The following is a 17,334-nucleotide window of genomic DNA, read 5'->3' on the forward strand; positions in this document are numbered from 1 at the left end:
CTGGAAAGAAGGCAAGCAAAGTACAACTAGGAAGAACAGGAAGAAACCGAACACAAAACTAGCATACGAAGGCTATAAAGTGAAAGACCCAACACTTATAGAAATGTTGAGCCTGGGAATGAACATATATACCTTATGATGCCATTTATGTTTGTATAAGCACAAAAGAACAGTGCATTGAAGACTGAGGGGATTCGAAAGTAGTTCATGAATAGTTGCTCCCAGCAGTCTGTGATACAGATGTCCTGTGGACATGAATTCAAGACAACCTGAATTCTGGGATTTCCTAAATTATGAATACTTGAATTTTCTAACTTGTTATTTTCTATTAGCTCGGGGGATGCCATATTCATATACTATGACCCCACTTCTTGTTTTAATATGGATGGTCATCTTATCGTGCAACACCTACTGAAACCCTGTGTGTCTCATACTGGTTGAAGGTGACATGCATTAATGTATATATGCAATGTTGGCACTGTTAACTGTACATTTTAGTTAAAACCAACTTCTTTTCGTACTTACAGAAATGCTTAGCATTCAATCCAGCCAAGAGAATATCTGCCTATGTTGCCCTCTCTCACCCATATTTCCATGATCTGGAGAAATGCAAGGAGAATCTGGACTCTCACATGTCATCCAGCCAAAACTCCAGTGAGGTGAATGCATCATAATGCTGACTGAAGATGAACCATAAATGAACAAGACGTGTAGCTGACAAGGCCACTGTCCCATACAAGCCCCATAGCTGTCCTAGCGAAGATCATTATTTGGAAGTTTTACGCACTTATCTTTTATTTTGGGATTGTGATGTGCTTATCCAAGGAAATCAACCTAGTTTTACTTTCATCAGAGCAACGCAAGGGCCAGGGCTTTCACCTGCTCCCGTTGCAGCTTTATGTTTGCTTTGTTTTTGTTTTGTTTATCTACCTGGGAAAATGCCAGATGAAGAGAAGCTGCTGACCGGTTTTGCCGCCATTTTATCCTTTTAATATTGAATGCTGCCAGTGTGGACTAGGATGACCGAGTCACGGCCGAAACATGATGCAATCTCTCTAGCTGCTGAAGCATGCTTTGGTACTTTTTTATGATTATTATGTGATCTCTTACAGTGATATTTAAAGAATGGCATTGAAATATCAGATTTCTGCAACCTGCAGTTAACTGATACATGCATTAATACATCCAGCTACTGTTCATTCATAGCATATATGCAGGTGCTTCCCCCACTTGAAAACTTGGATGGATTATCATTTTGTTGTTCTATAAAAATAAATCTCTCAACTTTTAGGTTTTTTTCATACACAAACGAATTATTATCTAGGTACGTTTGTGTGCATGTTGCAAAAAACAAGTGTTTCAGAAAACAACTTCTAGAGTCCTGTTCTGAAAGACTCTTTCAATTCCCAAATGATCGGTTTGTGTTGAAATCCAGGCACATTCTAGCCCATCATCTAACCCATCATTCCTCCCTGGAAACAGCTGCAAGCACATCTTCTTTATCTCATTCCAGGTTTTCTGATATGCAGCTCAAAGACATGCGCAGAGCCAATGCAAATCAATACAGATTTTCACCTTCAACCTGTTCTGATTATCAGCCAAAAAGGAAAATAGAAAAAATATTTCCAGTTCAGAAGCAAAGAATTCTATACCTGTAATAAGCACAGATATGTATTTGTGCTGAAATGTATGCTGTATACTACGCTGCCTTACCTGCAACACCCGCCATGCATCACAAGTGCGTGAACATTACTGTCACAAAATCCCTCAGATGTCATTTATTGAGCAGACTTGTTTTCTATGCAGAAATGCATGAGCTTCTCTCCTAAACCACCATGTGGGTATCTTGGCACAAGCTTCTCCACTAGGGTTAATGTGCCATTATTGAATGTCAAAATAACTAAGCAATTCACATGCCTTTATAGCACAGTTATTTTAAATATTACATTAAAATTTTATATTTAGTATTTTTACCTTAACTAAAATATATTTTCAGTATTTTTAAAAGAAGCTTTTATTTTTTTAATACTGTACTGGGAAAAAAGAAATATTTTAAATCCATAAAAGCTGTTCCCTAGCACGACTTCAGCGCATTTACCTGGATATAACTTGGGGGAAAATATTGGTCCAACAAGTTAGCCCTTACCACAAAACCATAAATATACACTATTGCAGTGTAACTGATGTTAAGTGAGGCAGCTAGCTTTGCTTACTCCTGTCATAGTCCCTTAGGCTTCTCTCTCCCTCACCTCTATTTCATCTTGTCTAGCTAGTGAGCCAGCATTATATCCTTATTCACAGCATGCTTGGCAGAAGCAGGTCCTTAGCCATGATTTGAGCTATATAGTTTTTCCAGCTGTGGCATGGGAACTTGCAGGTGTCTCCCTGGCAGGTTTCTCAGCCCTGTGATGGACTGGCTGTTGTGGTGAACTTCACTGTTAACTCTCTTTCAGGTATCTGCTCTGTCTGTGACATGGCCCATTGCTAGATAGAGAGTGGATCTTGTCTGTCTCTTGGATAAAACTTTTCATTACTGTTAGCCAAATAACTATGTGTGACGCATGGTTGAATTCGGTCTATTTTCAAGAAGCCAGATTTTAAAAGGACCGCTTGCATGCATGCATGCAGCGGCCTGTGCTTTTCTTTATGCCCAGAATGATGCCTATGCAAAACCTACCAGCGTGAACAGGCAAGTTGCAAATGAGGCCTGGCAAGAGCGTGCACGAGGCATCTGCACACTGAGATACTACAGATGTGTAACACAAGAATTTTGGAAGCTCTACGAGCGGCAAGCTGAAGGCCAGGGAGCGGTCACAGCAGCTAACCCTTTAATCTTGGCCTTGCCTCTGTCATTCTCTCTGTTCCTGCATCTAAGGGGAACTGCAAACTCAGTGCCCTGGTGGTGTCCCAGCCTTATTCCTCCATGGGTCGATGGACCTGAGCGTGAATAGGTTTTAACGTTCATAAAAAAAGATGGGCCAGAGTGAAATTTTTGCTAACCATTTTTAAACACTAATTAGAACACAAACAGAGCCAACATTCATGAGAATCTTGCAACAGTAACAAATAGAAAAGTTTTCTAGATAGTTTTTTTTAAAAAACGTTCCACATTTTACCTAGTGCCGCAGCATTGTACATACTTTATCAGAGCATTCAGCTGGTGTGGCTCTCCAGCAGCTGTCAGGGAACTCTCACAGAGCTCTCCAACAACCAGCACAGGGTGGAAATGGAGGGGAGGAGAGGGTATTTCCAAATTAGGCTCAACACTCAGACAGAGATATGCATCTGTTCCATGTTAGAAGAACTTGTTGTATTAAGCTTAGTGAAGCAAAAGCTAGAAGAGAATATGATTGCTGAATGTAGGTACATTATTAGGGTAAAACAAAAAGGAGGGAGGAGAACACTTTAAGCCAAAGGTTAGTGTTGGCCCAAAAGCTGATGAGAATGTGGAAATCACAAGGAAGTTAACTTCTGGAGCAGTATTTCCCAACCTGTGGTGTCAGAAGAAGAGCTCAAAGAGCAGCAAAGAAAAGCAGGGGCTGGCTTACGGAGCCAGAAGCAGAGCTTCTGCAACGTGGTGCTGTATGTTGTCTAATATAGGATCAGGTTATAAACGGGGGTATTCAGAAGAACAGCTCGAGAAGGGCTGCATTAATGGTCGTGTTCTGGAACATCCTTCCAGTGGGAATGGCAGGAACGAAAAAAGAAATCAAAGTTCTGTCTTGGCAGGGTATGGAAAAGATCTATCTAATGGGATCCTTGTGGTGGCAAGGGCCTAGATTCAAAGGACCAATGACTTTTCAAATTACTTGCTTTTCAAAATCTCTTCAGGAAGAAATTCCGTTTTACATGCCATAGGCTTACTCTTATTCCAGTCTTCCCTGCCAAACCGTGGGGCTTCACTTACGTTAACAAACTGAGAAAGCCTGTTCTCTGTCTGGGCAAAGTACCGGCACTGGATAAAATCCCGACAGGAATCATGCTTATAATTAGACATTACAGACAACTGTGGGACTGTGCTCGAGCCCGTACCCTTGCTCTTTTTAATTTACTGGTATAGCTCTAGTAATTGAGTATCTTTACTCATTACTGACATATGTGTAGGACGTAGGAATTGTATATGTGAAAAAGAAAGTGCTCCTTGACACACATGTTCCAGACTGTGATGAAAACTCTTCATACACCTTTTAAATAAGACTTCAGAGTGCAATTCTTCTTAGCAATAACTAGGCCTGTATGTGTTCTATAGGAGCAGTTCAACAGCAGGTAAAACCACTGAATAACAAAAAATATATTAAAAATAAGTATAGATGTTTAGTTCCTAGAGCACCCACAACTAGACACTGCTCTTCTCAGCAGAGAACAGCGTGTTCTAAGTAATGGGAGGAACAATTTCTATCTCCCACCAACCTTCTTTTTTTTTATCATCCTATGTAATTCTGCAGAAAAGACAGACCCAAAATAGCCAAGGGAAAAAAATCACCAAAGCCAGCTAGTGAAGTGCTTGAAGTGCTGAACCATAGCGATACATTTGCAGCAGCCCTTTTCTGTCTTCATCCTGTCTCCACGATCATTCTAGCTCTCCAGTTCTTCTCCTTCAACTCCCTTATGGAAACAGGTTTCCGTGACACTCACAGGTGCTATTTCCAACAAGATTCTTCCGAATTTTCAATAGCTACACGGTGTCAGTTTCCTCAACATCTTTATTACCAACTGTTGCTTCTTTTAGTCCAGCATCCCAGGACCAATGATCTCTTTGTGCACCTCCTTGCTTACCCATAGTTTTGCACACACCTATGTTGCCTTCTGTGTGCCAAGTAAAATTCTAAAAATAGGGTTTGTGTGTATTTCTGTGTAGGTTGTGCCTACACTCTGGGTTTTTTTCAGCCTGTTAGTCCACAATGATAAATGTTAGAGTACCTTTCTCTGTTGTTTCTGTCCTAAAACACACCAAAAAATGAGGATATCATGTTTGCAAAGTATTGAAATTTGGTGCTATGTGTACAGAGCCTTTTATGTATCCAGCATGGTAACTCTTAACGTGGTTTTTACACTCGATGGTTGTTTTGGTGAATAAGAAGAAATACTGTGCCATGCTACTTTTCACAGGTTCACTCACTGTCTTTGAGAAGCGTGTTTTATTATTGTCTCTGCTGTTAGGTATTAGGCCAACTTTAATATGGAAAATAAAGAGAAAACATGCCGTTTTGGTCTTTTAGCCAACAAACGTGGAGCACTTATCTGACTCACAACTGAAAACACATCAGTTGTCAAATATCTATATGAATCATAAACCACACAGTTTGGTTTAAAAGGCCACGTAAGCTAATTATATTCCATGTAGAATACACAGTTGAATAATAAGGAAGTTTATTCTAAGAACTCTGTTTTATAGAACCACTTTGCTAGTATTTTTCTTATACATTAGTTTCAGGAATAGATTGATTTTTATATACAATGTGAATTAGAAGATACTAGGCTATTAAAGTGATTTCGTTGTGTTATGCTTGAAGCTTGAATTGATCACACCCTTAGAAACCTAACATATTTATTGCTACAAAACTGCTTCTAAATATCAAGATCTTTTTTGATGTTAACAGGATTTCACACTTTTTTTAATGTGTAAATGATTTTCTTGAGAGTAGTGTATTAGAAAGAACCTTTTTCCAAACTGCAGTTGTGCAGGAAAAGTTAAGAAATATATTTTTACTTTCACAGAGAATAACATTTTATGTACTGAAATCTTCAGTAACTGACTGCTAGTAAGCTATCACTTTTATTTCTTTTTGATTACTAAGTATTGGACTATACAGATTACTTTTCATGAAGAAAAAAATCAGAAACAATCTCTAGAAAAGGAAACAGGATTTTATATGTTTAACCTTCCAAGTTTCACTTTCATATCCATTTATTTTGTGCAAGTACAGTTCAGGTGTGCAAAAATACAACTACAATTTCAACAGTCTAACAGGCTGTACAACTCAAATAGGAGTTTTATTTGTGAGCTATTTATTTTATTATATCTCTTTCTTTTGCAAGTTGTTAGATAATGGCTGTAATATAATTCTAGTTTCTGGACCAGACTCTGTAACCATCAAATCCCAGTAATTTATGTAAAACAATAAGAAACTCTATCAGCAATTTAAATCAACTAGGCCATTAAAAGAAGAAAGATGTGGACATATGAACTGACAAACATACTTTTACCAAGTCTTATTTCTTCCCTTTAGTTTGAAGCTTAGCAAGTATTGCATACTGATATGCAATATATACACAATATAAGAACCATAAAAAACACTTAGGAGCTTAGTGTGCGCAGATGATATAAAAAATGTCTCATTAGGTTCTTGCAGAAACCAGCTAAAAATCATTATTTTAGCTATAACAGTCATAATTTTGAAACTGATACATTTTTACATTAAAAAATGTTCCTGAAAAATTATGTATGTGTTTTTAATTCAGACAGTGATAGGCACCCAAGCAGAACTGAATCAAATAGGAACTTGTTCTCAAACTTCATTCTGCGAGGCCAGGTAAATACCATCAGTTCTTTACGTGTTCAGCAGAAGCTGAAATTATCCAGCACCATGCTTAGATGAGCCTTTTGCTTTCTGGGCAGAAAAGCCCAAGGTTGCTGTGAGCAAAATTAGTGGAAAATTTGCTTTGACTTAAATAAAGTTCTTTGAGAGCTTCTGCAATATTCAAATTTCCAGCCTTCATTGAAAGGCTGTGCAAACAGCAAAGATAAACCAAAACTCCCTAACCATATGGCATTTTTTCCTTCAGATTAAATGTTTCATCTGTGTTAGAATATATTGGTGGGCTTCATCTAGCCTGATGTCAATGAGACTTTTGCATGGCTAGAGAAAATAGGAGGAGATTCTGCTATGGATATTTTGATACTGGGTGATTATGGTAGAGTAGATTTTTTTGTTTCCAAAACCATCAGACAAAAGATATTGCCTTCTTTTTAAAAAAGAAAACAACTGACTCTTAGTAAAGATTAAAAAGGAGACTTGAAGGAACTATTGGGAAAATATTGTTGGGATAAGGGAAAAGGAGTGTATTTATAACATGAAAAATGTAAATACAAACAATGTGTATTAAATATGCATTGAAACTGATACTTTTTCACTGATCTTGCAAAGTTGATAGGTTTTTATGGAAGGAAATAATCCAAGTATGAACTTGTTCTAACTACCATTTTAATGTTCATTTGCACTAAAGCAACCTATATTATTTGACTGAAAGGAGAAGGGAAAACAGGTAATGTTTAACTTGTGATTTACTTTGGTGATGTCTACATGGATATGCTGCAAAGCTCTCAAGCTTGTTGTCCATTTTTGAGCAAGCTAAATTTGCATCTATACTATTTTGCTTTCTGCACCTTAAACCCATCCACATGCCAGAAAAAAACCCCACATTTTCTGGTGTTTACATGGATACTTGCTCCCATTGACATGCTCATGTTAAACCCAGCCAAAGAGCGCTGTCTCTGCCGCTGAATGGAAAATGAATTTTCACAGACTGTCAGCTTCCTTCATGCAACTACTCCTAAAGAGTTTGTAATTAACGTTCTACATTATGCAGCCTTTCCTCTTATTCCATGTTTCATATGTATGTCATGTTACACAAATCCTCGGCCTTTTTTTGGAGGAAAAAAAAAAAACCAACAGTTCTTGAATGTTAGGATCAATTTTGAGTAAGCTAGATGAGGGAGGAAAATTGTGAAGTGCTGCAAAGATAGGGAAAATGGGCAGAGATTAGGAGAGTTCAGGACAATTTTGGCAAGTGAATTTGAATATGTGGAGAAGTTATGTATAAGTGTAGGGGGAAGATTTTTTTTCCACGTGCTCTGTTTTCTCCTGTCATTCACTTTCATAAGCACAAGATGATAAAGCAAGATTCTTGCACAGGATTTTAGTTCCAGATACTTACTACACCAACTCAAGTCATGAGTTCTAGTGCAATTTTTCAACATAGCAACAGCTCTATTTTTTAAATCAGATTTTGCAGAAGCTAGACTTTTTTCTGTGGAGATATGAAAAAAAAAAAGTCTTATGAGACTGGCTCGAGAGCAGATTCAGCTGGACACACAGACACTGCCTGTAGTTGAACTGCAGACATGGGGAACGTATAGCTCTAATGCAGGAGAGTCACTAACAGTGTCCATTACTGTGCGGTGTCGTTGTGCATCGCGAGCTGACTCCCGCCGCAAATTGAAAATCCTTTGCCAGTGGCAAATGGCATGGTTTTGAGCACTTGGATTTTGATAAGAATATCCGCATGCAAGTTTTGTTGGATCAGTCCAGGTGGTTCACTGTCTTACAGGAGCAAGTTTTAGAGCCTAGGAAATCTGTCTGACACTCAGTGTAAGTAATACTGCAGAACTATCTGCCATGGAAAAAAACGTCTTGTCGTAGGTTGTACAGCTGGAATGGAGCTTTCTGAGCTGTGGTGCCAACCTGAGAGCTACCATTCACTATTGTTATGCTGCCTCCAAAAATACAGGACATAAGGCCTGTGTAGCATTTTATTGTGTTTAGTCCATATGTGGGGGTGGCTGGGTAAATGTTGGCACAGAGTGGCTAATTTTGATCCTTCCATTAAGCATGAGCCACTAGGCTTGGCACAGAGACAAATTTCACAGTTCCAGGCATGGGAAACCTCTAATTCTACACAGTAGTTCTCTGGCATTTGCCAAATACATATAGTGATAGATCACCTGGCCATTCACGCCGTCCTTTCCTTATCCCAGATCATCCTACTGTGACCCTGTGAAAGAAGCCCTGGGGAGTCTACTCCTCAACAACCTTTCAACACCCAACCTTCTCTCCCTGCAGTGACACTAAATTACTTATCACTTGTATCTGACCCTGCTGATACTTCCACAGCCACTGAAGCACCTGTGAGCTAAATTACTACCTTGTGATTCTGCAGACCTACAGTCTGCCAGCAGCCAGTGGTTTGTACTATAGTTTTTCCTTGCTCATCAGTAGGAACTGGGAGATTTTGCAGTAGAATATGACAAAGTGTGTGCTACTTTTACACTCTTTGGTTCACCTTGGTACACACTTTGCTTTGGTTCAAGCAAAGAGATGAGCAAGAATAGATTAGATTGAACATAATGTATTTGATCAGCCGAAACAATTTTTATTCAGATTATTTACTAAGTACAGAAGATCACTGGGCAACTGTCTATGATGTACATGTTTACAAAAGCAGCCAATGATGCTTCTGTTGTACAGAAGTTTTTAACAGATATAAACAAGACTAGCAATGTCAGCCGCCTACTGCTTAACCCACTTCCCTTCCCCGAGATCACTATTCCCAGGGAGAGGCTTCCTCCCAACTATGAAACAGTTCTTCCTTGAATGAAGGTCCCCAACTCTCAAAATGACTTGGGTGCATGTAGACAATCAGGCTCATTCCTTTGCTTTTTGCTCTGGCAGTTTTGAGTACAGAGCCCTGCCACAAGTCCTAGGTGCAGAGGGACCTTAACCCCCAATATATTCTCCTGAGGATCTACAGAGGACAGTATGCTTACTGTTTCTACGACAGTTGACTTTTTTGCATTTTAAAAAGCAGTGTTGTAAGATCTCCCCTAAGAAGCCTCTCTCGCTACACAAAAAGGATGACTGTGAATTCTGGACGTGCTGTGGAAAAAGACAAAATGTGCTTTATTCCAGGTGGATGACCATGTATCAAAAAAATATCCTTCATCGGTGGTAGAAAAAACCAAACCAAACCAAAACAAACTGGGTTCAAAATGTAGCCTGGGTCTGCAGAGTGCTAGTTAAATAAAAAGTGTTTCTCAATCGTTTTCCAGCAAGACCTAAATCCATCATGATTTCTTGGAGGGACTTTATCTTGAAGTCTCTTGTAAGAAAGGTGGCGGTAACCATGGGTTGCAGCTACAACAAAAAGTACATTAGAGATTGGATACTGGCAAGAAGTTTGTGGATGCGAGGCTGTATGGGATGGCTTACATAAACTCGGTGAGGATGTGCTCATCTGAAAGTATTGATTGCCGTGCACATTTTGAACTGAAGTTACCTATCGTAACATGATAGAAGAACTGCAGTGTCAGGAGATTAGAGGCTGAAGGGACTGTAAAGACTGGTCCATTCTTTCCTTTTTCTCCCTAGACGTCTAGAAACCCAGTGGTTTCCAGTTTTGTTTTGATTTGATTTATTTTATTTCACCTCCACCACCACCATTCTCCTTCCTATTGTGCACAATAAATTGAATAGAAAAGCATTACTCTAGTTTCCCAGCTTAAAACCAGAGCAGGCCAGCACTGTCTAAAAATTTTGATCACTCTCTGGTGGCCAATACTAAATGAATCAGTCATCTCTGTTTAGATTCCAACAAATAGTACTCAATATCCATGACACCTTCCTTGCATTCGGCACTGTTAAATAACCTCGCTGTCATTCTCCCCAGTGTTCAGAATCTCTTTTCCCAGAGACTGAAATCCCCTCCTACAACCTACTTAGAGTCACAGCCACATGGGCAAAAGAAGTTTACATTATGGCGGTGCTTTTCGGTAAGGAACAAGAGCCGGTTCCAATTGCAACAGGGCCTGAAAGAGTCTCAAGGACTCTTAGCCAGGCACCTTTCACACGCAAGGCAGTTACTTCTGTTAAAGCGAGAAACACATTTTAAAATACTTAAGATAGAGGGAATGTAAAGAAGACATTTATTTTTCTGATAGAATCTGTTTTCTACACAAAGCTGTATGATTTTGGCACTGAAACTAAGCCCACTGGAACCCATTTATTCTTTCCTTTCAGTCTTTGATTTCTTTGTAAATTCTTTTCAAGCGTTCAGATTAATGTATTTATGGTCCGTTTTATTCCAAGTCTTTTAAGTGGTCTCTATCTGCCATTGAATCTCATATAGGTTTTATTTTTTATGTAATATTTAGCTGCATTACTTTGAACAGCCTTAAAAGTATAATGTCTTCGAATGCTCTAGTTAAAGAAAAATTATACTCTCAAAATGATGTCTTAGAAGTTGAACTGTATACTTGGGAAATGATGTTTATAACATAACTCCTGAAAGCATCACGGGGTGCTTTCGTCTGTATGTCTGTCTTCTGCTTTCTGTGTACCAGCGTGTGTTTGTGTTTCCTCACTAGCTTGATACTCTTCAGTCTGAAGGCCCAAGTACGCCAACACATGAATACTGTACCTCACCTGAGCAGTCCCACGGAGCTGAGCGGGGTTACTCATGGGAGGATAGTCGCTCACAAAAAGGCTTTGCAGAAAAAGGCTTTCCTTTAGTAATTGTCCATCGTTGTGAGGACACATGGTTAATAACAGCACCAAGACACCAGTAAATGGGGGTCAGTCTTTATTGAAGATGTGGACACATTTATCTGTAGGTTATTTGACATTAACCTAAATTATTGTTATTATAATTCAGTATATTATTTCTTATGAAAATACACTAGGCCTGTGAAAGGGTAGTTGCCAAAAAATGTGTCGAGTCTTGCTGCTTTGTTTATTGTTTATTTGCATTTAGTATACATTTCAGTTGTTGAAGTGAAGCTAATTTCATAGAGAGGCAGAAAGCTAGATCAGTAAAAAAAAAATCATAGATAAGCTTCATACTGTACATTGAGTTGTGCAACTAGAGTAGTATGTGTGTTCAGATGTAGTATTTTTTATGCTTTAGGGTATTTTTATTTGTTTTAATATGTAAAGAAATAAGCAGATTACTTTGAAATGCTATTGTAGAGCTAATTTTACACATAGTGGGGCAATGTTGTCTGAAAAACTAAAATTAGAAACCATTACATAGGCTGCCTTTGGCTTTATTTTGTTTGTAGGAGATCCAGCAGGTATCTGGTGATTTCAGATGCTTAAGCCAGGGGCCGAGTTTGTGTGGCATCTTGGCTAAACAAAAGCATAAAGGCAGCAAATTTAGGTATTTTTTTATGCATGGACAATTGCATGAAATAGGATTGGGGTTTCAAAGTATTTGAAATCATTTAGCATAATTTACTCTTGTTGTAATTCCACTGACTACAGTTAAACCAAGAATTTGACCTTGTAAGTCTACAAATTTCAGTGTCGGGCAGCTCAGGTCTATATAAAGATACCTAAGCTTAGTAAATCATCAAGAATGCTATATAAATGGTAATGTATGATAAAAATCTTAACTCTAGTAACATTATTTCTCTCAAAAATCCTATTCATTACCTTTTTTTTATACAAAAGTTCAGAAGTACACTTCTTGGTGGCATGGGGATATGTGGAGAAAAGCATGATGCTGGTACAGAAATGTATCAGAAATGAGATTCAGTTCTTCCTGCTCCAGACACTCCATGTGTGCCTACCTTACGCGTTACAAATCCCACTGAAGGTAACAGAAGACATGTAATGTATAAAGTTAAGGTTGTTGGTAACTCTCGCGGGATACTGGTTTCAGAATCTGCAAGATAAGTTACGTTCTCAAAAGGCATTACTAAAACTTGTGTTTTCAGGTTTATAGAATACTATGAACAGTGAGGACAGCTTCTGAGACACATCCAGAGTAACTTTATTAATTGATATTACATCAGACCAACATCCATTAGCAAATCAAAATCTGTCTGGGTACCTTTATTTCTCAGTATGATTTTACAAAAAATAACATGAAAATCATTCAGAAAGTTAAAACAACCTCTAACGCTGTTTGGCTTATTTTTTCTCTTTTTTCCCCCTCTCTTTTTTAATGAAATATCATTTGCTCTGGAAGTGTCTGGGATTTGATAATTCAAGGAAAACATGCAAAGCAGTTTCAAATTTTTATTTTTTTTTCATTCACCTTAGGGCATACACTCAGCTGGTGAAAATCAGCATAGTCCTGTTGGCTTCTACAGCATTGTATCAGTTTATACCAGCGAGACAGCTGGCGCTTCGAGGTTTAGCATTTCAAGTCACTTTACCTACATATGCAGTAGGATTTTATTTTCAAAGGTGGAAAGTTACCTACGGTGCAAACTGTACTACCTAGACTACCATTATTCACAGGACATGATTTCACTGTATCACTTCATACTTGAAATTCATTATGTTCTTTTAATCAGGGTACAAACATGAAAAGGTGCGTGTGTTACTGTTTCTTTTAAAGGTGCATCTTTTTTTTTTTTAATTATGTGTGCTTAATAGTTACTATTCAGTGTTCTTTACATTCTTTGCATTCAGCATTAAAATCACCCATGTGTGAGACACAGTATCACCTACAGAGGTACAGAAAAACCTAACAGTGATTTCTTGAATTGTTACTGAAATATACTGGTTTACCTTTTAGTCATCAATATGACGTCAAGGGGCTACAACTTGCAAACTGTGGTATATAAAAGTATCGCACCATTGCTGTACGTGAAATCTCACAACTTCTCTCCTCCTCTTGCCTGGCTGCCGATTACCATATACGCATTGGAAAAAAATACATTTCTGCTGTACAGAATGGCTGGGAAAAAAATGCAGACACTTTGGAAACGCTAGAGCTCCCTTTGCAAGCTTTCAAACAAAGCCCTTTGATCTAACTGCATGCCTGCTTGGGGTCCCAAATTTCACCCTATGGGGCTTTCTGCTCTAAGAACACCCTCAGTTGGGGCTACTTTACGTTGACTGCATTGAAGTTCATCGGAGCATGCACCTTACCATATAACATATTCTTTAGCTTTTACAAGTTTGTAAAGATGGCTGACTGCAAAAATAATCACGTGTCAATACAGTGAAATTGAATTAAGGCACACGGAAGGTTATCAATATTGTATTATATCAGAATTACAGTCCTTTGGAACTGAACGTTTTGCTGCTGGCAGTGCAAGAAAAGCAAAGTTGTGTATTTATTGTTGGGTGCTGAGGGTTCAGTATGAAAATCAATGTAATAAAAACTTTCACGGTGTCAAGTTCTTTTAAGTTGTTCCCAAATTATTGGAAAGTAAAAAGGCAAAAAATTAGTTTCATATTTAAAACTGCTTTCCTGAGGTTTACTTCACCTTTCTAGCTATATTTTTCTTTTACCTAAAAATGTAAAATGAATACAAATGCAGTTAAGTATTGTATATTAAATACAGAAAATTAGCAACATGGTTTTCTGGTTTTTATGTTTTTCTCAACACCCTGGGTATTCTAGAAAATCGACATACCTACACGCAACCAGACACAGAAACGTAAGCACATGCACACCCATTTCAAGCATCTTACCATATACCTTTAGTTTTATAAAAACCTAACCTCATTTGTCCTGATTTCTCTTTTCTGAACTACTTTATTCCTTACCTAGGACAAATTCCATTTAAAAAAATAAAAATTTGAGCGATCACTTTTTCTTTCAAAGGCCTAACATGGTTGCAATTGCTGTGAATACTGTGTGGTTCAGCACTAGTTTGTCTTTACTGAAATCTTCTTTTTCTCGGTTTAGGCCAATTGTGCCTTAATTCAGCTATAACGGCTCTCGGTCATTCATGAAATGCAGTAATTTCCCCAAATGTGACATGATCCCACTGTTCCTAATGTGTGTGGAACTTGTGTATTCCTGAAGATTCTGCTGCTTTCATCTTCCAAGAAGCTGAGCACACTTTATTGAGTGACTATTTTTTCCTGATTGGCTATAAATACGACAAGTAACATTTCTGGGTATATAGACATGGTAAAAGGGCGTGTTTTGAGTCAAACACAAAATGACACAACATCGAGCTCTAAAATCAGATGCATATTTTCTGTCTTCACTCCAAACCAACCAAAAAATCCTCATCAAAACAACTCAAATAAAGCTTCAGCTTATTGTAAAGATCGTTATGTGCCCTTCAGAGCAGGATCCAAGCAGTCTCTACTAACAAGGCCTACAATAAGCCACCAGACATAGGAATCTAAAAACTATTAGCTCGAGCATCCAAACAGATTTCAGCTTCTGGATGAAAGCTCTAGACAGAAATGACTGCAAAGCTTAACCAGACCCCAAAGCCACAAAGGATTTTATAACGGAGAACCGAAACGTTGTGCTGCCCCTAGAAACTATAAGGAACCATGAAAGTCCTTTACAAAAAGTAGCTATATATAGTGCAGGTGTGATGCAGTATGAAATAAAAACAGCAGCTACCTTTACATTATGTGACATTCCAAATTAGTCTTTAAGCACATTATAAAATTACAAGCACAGTCCAGCCAGGGACAGGCACAAAATCTACTGCAGCGAGGCCTGTGAATGAGCAAAACAGTCAGTGTCATAAATACCCTTATTAGCCACGGCTAATCATTGTGAAAAAGGGAAAAAATCATGGAAATATTTAACAGATTAAGTAAGAGCTACCATACAGATCTGGATACTATCCGGTGCTTTTTCTGTGACAGTGCTCAGGACAAGATACCACAGAAGAAAATCCAACAGTCTGTGGACAATTATGGAACAAATTTTTCATACGGGAATTTTCTTCCTAGCCTTCATGTGTGAGAAGGTGACTTACCCCCTGCATGAAGTTCATAAAACCCAATTATGGAAGAGAAAATGATATTTAAAAAAAATAATCCACTAAGCAAAATATCAAGGACCTTGTAGAAATAAATAAGCACAAATGTTGCTGTCCTCGTTATTCACATAGATGTTCTCATCCTCTTTGCCTCAAAATTATCTAATGACACTAGATGTCACATGCTTATTAGCACCATAGAAACAAATGTTCATTTTAAAAGATTTAAATGTGCTGTCTTTGTCTATCATTTGCCTGCCATTTAGTGATACACAGCAAGCAAGATTTACAGTATCTGTATCATTCCTCATTTTACACCCCTACGTTGCGTTGCTTTGATAAACAAGGTCATTCAGTCTCCTGTCACACAGAAGTCCTTTCTCTAAGTATTTTCCTCCATTTTTAGACATCTGATCTAGCTGGCTGAATTGTCTGGCTGGACTCCCAAGCCTCCTTCGCAGCCAGGGAACAAAAGCTAATGGGAGTCTAATTAAAATACTCTGGCGTGCCCAGCGGCGGACTCCCTCCTCCCCGCTGCCTGCACAGAGCTTCCTGCAATGGCAAGTCTTCGCATTTCCAGGTGCCAGCTCAAAGCCACCAGAGCCTCATGGCACAAAGCATTGGGTGAATACACTCTCCTGGCTCAAATTTGGTCAAAACGTTGTTGAAGAGCAATTCTGTCTTGGCAGACTTGATGCAGCTTAGGTATTGCCTATGCTGCTGCAGCTGAGCTGAAGCCCAAGGAGACCTCCAGTCCTACCGCCGTGTCAATGCAGGGACAGACAGACAGCCGTGCTGCCACACCTGGGAGCACCCTTGGGCCACCCAGGGCTGCAGCAGCGCTGGGAACAGCCTGCACAGGTGCAGTGCGGCAGCGTTAGTCACCGAAAACTAGATTGCGTGGGTGTACTCCAAAACGGCCCACATGTGAAAATGCATGCAGGGTGAGGACATCACCGTGCTTCACAAAAGGAGTATCATAATACATTTAGTAATACTCCTAATCTTATTTTTTATATATATTTTAATGCAGTTTGTTTCTTCTGTCTTCGACGTACTTCTCCAGCATCACAGACAGCTCCGTGAGAACTTCAGCCTGATGTGTTCCTGAAGTAGCCATCCTTGCTTTAGAACATACCAACTGTTTTCTGAGGAACTAAAGTTATCCCTTCCCCACCTTGCCATTTTCAACAGTAAATTTTATTTGCAATTGAGCAAATTTTACTTGCAGTTCTGGTGTAGTCACTTTCTTAGCGTTAAGTCCCTCACAGCCTGCTCTTGGTTTTACCAAATAGGTTGGTATCACAAATTCCCATGCCCTCACCAATTTTTCCAGCTATGCCTAAACATAATGAACAGAGCTATGCCATTTCAGAAACAAAACTCATTTGTGCTTTGTATGATTTAACGTATTAACATGCCATTACTTCATTTCTACAAAGCTGTAACTAAGATACAGTCAATTTTAATGGTAAGGACAGGATATTTGAAATTCTGAGTTAGTAGATCCTGGTAACTCCCAGGCTTCTCTTAGCTTTTTCATTAACCTAATGCAATATTAACCTCGTCAATAGTACGGTGTTCCTTATTTTGCAGTGCAGATAGCTAATGAGTGATGAATACACACTTCTCATTTTTTCTCTTTTATTTTGCAAATAGAGCCCTATTTCATTGAATTCTACGCCAGGACAGGCTGCTATTTCACAATACCTTAGTCCATGCACCTCCTGAAAGAGGAGGGAGGAAGGATGGAGAAGGAAGGAGGAACACCACCGTTCCACCTGTAACCGACCACTAGACAGGTCAAGAGGAGAAAAAACCCTCATAACGAAAAGCTGTCCTCTCCTGGGATGTTTATTCCAGAC

General features: G+C 38.7%; 1 protein-coding gene across 3 annotated transcripts in view; it reads left to right on the forward strand.

Moving 5' to 3' along the window:
• The window catches only part of CDK6 (cyclin dependent kinase 6), a 139,524-nt gene extending 125,434 nt beyond the window's left edge, over positions 1–14,090 (forward strand). For all 3 annotated transcript variants that reach the window (XM_054190841.1, XM_054190843.1, XM_054190842.1), the window contains one exon: positions 528–14,090. In XM_054190841.1, coding sequence (XP_054046816.1) covers positions 528–674 — 147 coding nt within the window. In that variant the 3' untranslated portion in view covers positions 675–14,090. The remainder of the gene's footprint in view (positions 1–527) is intronic.
• Positions 14,091–17,334: the final 3,244 nt, after the last annotated feature.

Source organism: Rissa tridactyla, chromosome 2, assembly GCF_028500815.1.
Source record: "Rissa tridactyla isolate bRisTri1 chromosome 2, bRisTri1.patW.cur.20221130, whole genome shotgun sequence".
NCBI classification, from domain to species: domain Eukaryota; kingdom Metazoa; phylum Chordata; class Aves; order Charadriiformes; family Laridae; genus Rissa; species Rissa tridactyla.